At 49.7% G+C, this 6,000-nt stretch overlaps 1 protein-coding gene across 6 annotated transcripts in view; it reads right to left on the bottom strand.

Moving 5' to 3' along the window:
* Positions 1-228: 228 nt before the first annotated feature.
* The window catches only part of PIGQ (phosphatidylinositol glycan anchor biosynthesis class Q), a 38,795-nt gene continuing 33,023 nt past the window's right edge, over positions 229-6,000 (bottom strand). For all 6 annotated transcript variants that reach the window (XM_072935920.1, XM_030284635.4, XM_072935922.1 and 3 more), the window contains one exon: positions 229-4,585. In XM_072935920.1, coding sequence (XP_072792021.1) covers positions 4,327-4,585 — 259 coding nt within the window. In that variant the 3' untranslated portion in view covers positions 229-4,326. The remainder of the gene's footprint in view (positions 4,586-6,000) is intronic.

The raw sequence follows: 6,000 nt of genomic DNA, 5'->3' as shown, positions 1-6,000 counted from the left end.
CCTGTGTTTCCCATCAGGGCTGCAGTGGGAAGGAAGTCACCTTCAGCTGGGGCTAGTGGTGACATTTAAAACAAACACTGTGTCACTGTGTGGGAGCACTTTGCTCCTGCTGAACGCCTGGTGGCTCACGTGAGGGAAGGAGAAATGCACAGAAGGTTTTAACTTCCTTGCCAAATCTCACTCAAAAACACTCACACACTTTTAATGAAACTCTCAGTGAGTCAGTGCTCTTTTATAATACTTTACTCAAAACCAGAAAACACTGTGAGGAGGACTGATTACAAGAACTGTCACATTCTCATGAACCTCCCCAGTTCCAGATGTTAAATAACAGCGGATGGCAGAGGAGCTGCAGTCTGTCCCTGCCCCGAGCTGGGCCTGGGTTCTGCAGCTTCCCCCAGACACCTCCACTGCTCCCAGCCCCAGCACCTGCCTGGGAATGCAGGGCCATGTTCTGTCACCTGCAGCACTCACCACTGTAGGAACACTCCTCATATTAACTTGCTGAGATGGCAAAGGGGGACTCTGAGCATTCCTGGTTTGAGGCCCAGGCGTGGATAAGGGCTGGAGCCAAAGGCGACAGACTCTTGCAGCAACTCCCAATGCAAAATGGTGAGCCAGAGGCCAAGGTGGTGAGCACTCTGTTCTCATCCAGAAGGCAGATCAGCTGCTCACAGGGGGCTTGGGTTGCTCTGAACAAGTTTATCCTGCACCCAAAACTCCCAATCCAGCTGGGAAGCCATGTGGAAGATCAGCTGAGATCCAGACCTGTCCCCTCTGTATGCACAGCACAATCTAGGCTGTTCCCTAACCCTGCAGACCTGGACACTGCCAGGTTTGGGGTTCTGCTGCTCAAGCCCCCAGAGCTCCCACTGTGAGCTCAGCACAGGCAGGAATGTGACTGCAGAGAAAGGGCTCTCTGCTACCAAGTCCAGAAAAGGACCAAGGAACGGATAAGGGATCCGAGTCAATGCACAGGCACCCCCTAACCAAGGCTTTAGCCCCCAAAAGGCAAAGGGGCTGCTGAGCAGTGCCTGAAGAGGAGGAACAGGAACAGAGATGACATGGGACTGCTAATGTTCACATTCACTGAGGCAATCTGAGTTACGGCGTTGCTGAGCTCTGCACAAGGACAAGGGACACGAACTGAAACACATCAAACCCTGCCTGAGAGATGAGAACACCTTTTCACTGCAGGGGTGATCAACCACTGGCACAGGTTGTCCAGGGAGGGGTTGGAGTTGCCATCCTTGGAGATATCCCAAAGTTATCTGGACACGATCCTGGGCAACCAGCCTGGGGTGACCCTGCATGAGCAGGAGCTGGACCAGACGATCACAACCTCCACCAGTTTCCTGTGATGGTGTCACCAGCAGGTCTAAGCATACAGGGTAAATCACTGAGGGCTAGAGTTAGGGAAAAAGATGGTGTTGGAGCAGCAGGAAGAGGCAGCACAGGGCAGAAGGAAAGCAGCTTGTTCTCTGCAGGGTGAAATGCAGATTTTCCTGCCTTTCACTACTGTATATTTGGGCAAGTCTTTGTGTGGGCCTGAACAGTGCACAGGTCAGCTGCAGCATCAGGGAAAACTCCCAAACCCATAACCAGTGCCCTCAGTGCAGTGTAATTACTGAGGTTTCCTTTCAGCATTGTCACATGTTGTCCTGGTTAGGGGAAGAAAGTATTTCTCCAAGGCAGAATTTCTCTCTAGCATAGAGTTTTTCACACAGTGAATCACATTTTCCTTCACAAACCCCCTGCCTAAGTAAAGAGGCGGTTTGTGGCAGCACTGGGAACCAAAAGGTGGGAGGAAATAATAATAAGGAAATGCAGTATTTAAAAGAGTCTGTAATACCAAAGTCTTTGACTGATGGCTGGCAAAGCCTGTGTGCTGCCCGCTATAAGGGGTGTGTGGTAGGAATGGGTGATCTGGAATTTTTAACTACTTCTCATCCAAGGGCTGCTCTGGATAATATGGATCCGAGAATAAATCAGAGCCAGAGCCTTACCAGCAGCCTCTTCCCTGAGGAAATGCCAGCACTGGGCCAGTCTGTGCTGCTGTGGAAGATGAGGCTGATCCCAACTTCTAATTAGAGAGATGACATAAGGTCAAGTGCTCTTGAGCAGGATGTCTGCTACACTGTTGTAATGTCTCTGCACAGAGTCGGAAAAGGGTGGGGGGAGACTCTTTCACAGCAGGGACTGGAAAGGAAGAGGAGAGACGTGGCAAACATCCAGCAGAAGCAACTCAGATGCTCAGATACCACTGCAGGCAAGGAGAACACCCAGTGCAAGGAGCAGAGAGGCAGCTCAGGCCCCAGCTCTGGGTGACACAGAACTGCAACCACAAGGAGCTGACACTGCCCAGCTGGGCTGCTCAAGGTTCTCCATTGCAGAAGACTCAGGATCTCAGGTTTGAGGAGGAGCTTTTTTTGGTTTGGTATTTCCCCACCCCAGAGTCAGTATCAGCCCTTAGTAAACAAACCCAACACTGGAACATCTGATAAATCTGGCAGGTTCCCAATAGGTCAGAGTTGCTGATGTTCATGGCTCTGTGCTGTTGCTGGGGCTATCATGGCATTTGAACCCAAAGTACCACGATTAGGACCATCATGAACTGTCTGGTCCCACAGAAAGATTTTAAAAGCCCGGTTATTAGAAACATTACTTTCACAAGACCAAAAATAACAAAGTTTCTCACAGCAGTCAGCAAACTGAACTGTGCAGGTGTGGGAGGAACCAGGGGATATCATTTAGGAGCTCCATGGGAAAGATAAGAGGGAGGTAAGGTGTAAACCTGCTCTGCTCAGTGCCAGGTGAGGATGGGGCTCATGACTCTGACTTCAGCTGAAGTGAAAATGTTATTTAGACCATTCATCCACTAAATGCACCACAGTCTGCAGTTATTCCCACCTGGAGTGCAGAGATTTCCTCAGGTAGTGCTTGTTCCAAGACAAGAAGACGCTTCCCAGGAGTTTTAAGCATGGATCATCAATGAACAAGCTCTCTGCAGTTTCTGCAGGCAGGGATGTCCCAGTCAGAGCCTGCAGTGGCAGATGGTGAGGGGAGCTTTGCCACACTGGTTTTCCCCAGTGATTTGCCCTGGCTCAAGGTGACAGGGCATAATTAGTGCCCATGTAGTCCTGCCTCCCTCACACGTCTCTAAGAAACTCAAAGACCTTGGAGCTTTGCCTGCTAAGGAATGTCTGGATCATGCACCTTCCTGCAGAGCTTCTTTTTCTCCTGCTCACGCTCTGCCTGTAGAGGCAGTGACTGCACAATGAGGGGCTTTTAGCAGCTCCAGACAACCCAAACACATCTGGCCAGGGACGTCCTAAAGCAGCAGGGGCTTAATCCTTCTCTTCTGTGACAGCTGCCAGCACATGGATGAGCCACAGGGCTGGGGTAGGAAACTCTGACCCTCTTGCTGGCAGTGCTGACTGAAGGCTCCTAAAGCCCCAGAGCACCTTGCCCTGCCAATGCCCACTGGAATACAGAGGCAGCCATCCAGAGAAGGGCTGGGCATTGCAGCCACTGCACCTTCTCCTCTTCCTCCTCCCTCCTTGGTTCCTTGGCCAGCCAGGGGAAAAGGGAACGGATCCAGCACAGCCCTCACCTGCCAGTGCAAAACGCAGGATACAGTGACACTGACTCCTTGATTGAGCTGGGGCAGAGGAATGAGCAGAGCTCGAAGGAGTGTACTTTGGGTATGGCCTGTATTTAAATTTGACACAACCACTGCATGCCTAGTGAGACATCCTCCAGTGCACAGGCACCCGTTCCAAGAGAGAGAATAGGAGACACATCAAAATGAGACCAGGACATGGAAAGCCAAACACTCATGCACTTTGGAAATGTATCCAAAGCAAACAACTCTCCTAAGAGAAATCACAGAATCGTGATAAAACTGTCTGTGCTTCTGGGCTCCAGCCTGGCTCTTACACCACCTCCTCTGGTGCTGCAGTGAGGGTGAGTGCAAGCCCTCCTCAAAAGAAATTAATAGATAGCCCATGAACTCGGCACCCAGCTGTTCAGTTTTCAGTGTAGGACTCCACGAGCTGATTCTCCACATGGTTTTGATCAGCTGGCTTGAAGGCTGAAGCATAAAAGGTCCAAAACATGCTCTGGCTGAAGGCACCACAGCACTGTGGCTCTGAACCACCTGAGGGGCTGATTTGCTATGGCCCTGTGAGCTGGGAGGAGGCACTGACATGGTTTAACTTCTTGCTTCCAAAATAATCATTAGCATAATATACAAACACAGTGTAGGGGAAGAGAAAGTTGAAAAATAATGTTTAAAAATACTTGCCTTTAAAAATTCAGCCCTTCCTATGTAAAGGGATGGAGCAGTTGCTGGCTCTGAGCAGCCTTTGGTCCCAAAGCATTAGGAGTCACTATGTTTTTCAGGTCAAGTTCCTGAATTCTTTCACTGTCTTTAGTTCTGCTTGTCTCCTTTGTGTTTCCAAGGGTAGATGAGCTCTCCAAGGAACAGTTTCTTGCAGAGAGATGCCCAGGAGTCCCTGGGATAGCAGCTGTAGGTGGGCAGTCTGTACGTCTGAACCACACGTCCGTAGGAGAGGGGGTTGATCTGTGTGGAGAAAGAGGGACAGCAGCAAGGGAAGCATCAGTCCTGCTCCTCACACAGCATCAGAATCCCTCCCTGGTTTGCTGAGGCTGTTAATCCTTCTTCAACATCCCCCAACATGAACAAATTGAGCTTGGCAAGGGGTGTTATTAGAATCATTCCCAAGCAGAGGGGCAGACAAGAACCAGCAGGAGAGCTGGGGGAATGAGAGGGGAGTGTGTTACACTCCAGAGTGGAGGACACAGCAGCTGAAGAGACAGCAGACAGCAACAGAATCACAGAGTCACGGAATTTTTTAGTTTGGAAAAGACCTTTAAGATCATTAAGTCCAACCCTTAACCCAGCACTGCCAAAGCCACCACTAACCCATGCCCCAAATGCCACATCCACACTGCTTGTGAACATCTCCAGGGATGGTGATTCCACCACCGCTCTGGGCAGCAGTGCCAGCATCTCACCATTCTTACTGTGAAGAAATGTTTCCTAATATCCAATTTAAATCTACATCTAGTGCTGCACTGGGAATGTACTGGGGCCCCAGGAACTCCTCTGGAATAGACCAGTTTAGCTGTACCTGCTACGAGCCCTCAGCCCACAGCTGTGTGTTAAGTTAAACCTGGTATCACCTGAAACCACCCAGTGGAACCAAGTCCTAGCATGACAAGATCACACCACAGAGCTCCTCATTACCATTTTCAATTAAGTCTCCTTGGCTGAGATAGTCTTTTTTAATTTGATTTCAATCACCACCCCAAGTCTGTGCCTACAAAAGTTCTGCTCATGGTCCCCAGTTGCTGCATTGACCTTTTTAAGACAGGGATGTGAACAGACACATTTACTGTACAAGGGGTGACAGAAGCATGTCAGACCTTGGAAATGCTCATCCAAGTGAAGCATTCAGGGTAGGGAGACAGGTGAAGTCCACAAGATGGATCCAGAGTGGCCAAGACCTGATGCATGAAAAGGATGCACAGCCCAACCTCCAAAGGACCAAAAAAGATGGCACAGAAATGGTGGGGCTCAGAGCACAGACCATGAGAGATGCCCAGGGGTGGGGACTTACAGAGGCAGGGGAAGCTTGGTCAGTGGAGAGAAATGCAAGGACATCCTTCTCTAGTAAAAGGGTTCAGTTCTGCTGGAACCAAGCAGGCAGCTCTGGGAAAGGAGACTGTAATTCACAGCACAGAATCCAGCCACAAAAGGAAAGAGAGACAGCAAACCCATGCACAGAGTCACTACTTGGTTAAAGCTGAATATTTTTTTTGTCCACTAACTGCTTGGAGCTCATGGAGTGGTGAGGGATGAACCCCTAATGCCTACAGAAATTGAGCTCTTGGAAAGCAGGGTTGAGCTAAGAGTTCATTAGAACTAATCCTAGAGATCTTTGTCAAATAAGTTTCAAAGTACAAGATTGCTCA

This window comes from Taeniopygia guttata, chromosome 14 (assembly GCF_048771995.1).
Source record: "Taeniopygia guttata chromosome 14, bTaeGut7.mat, whole genome shotgun sequence".
Taxonomy (NCBI): Eukaryota; Metazoa; Chordata; class Aves; order Passeriformes; family Estrildidae; genus Taeniopygia; species Taeniopygia guttata.
The sequence above is the reverse complement of the archived record's forward strand: the minus strand, read 5'-3'. Positions and strand labels throughout refer to the sequence as shown.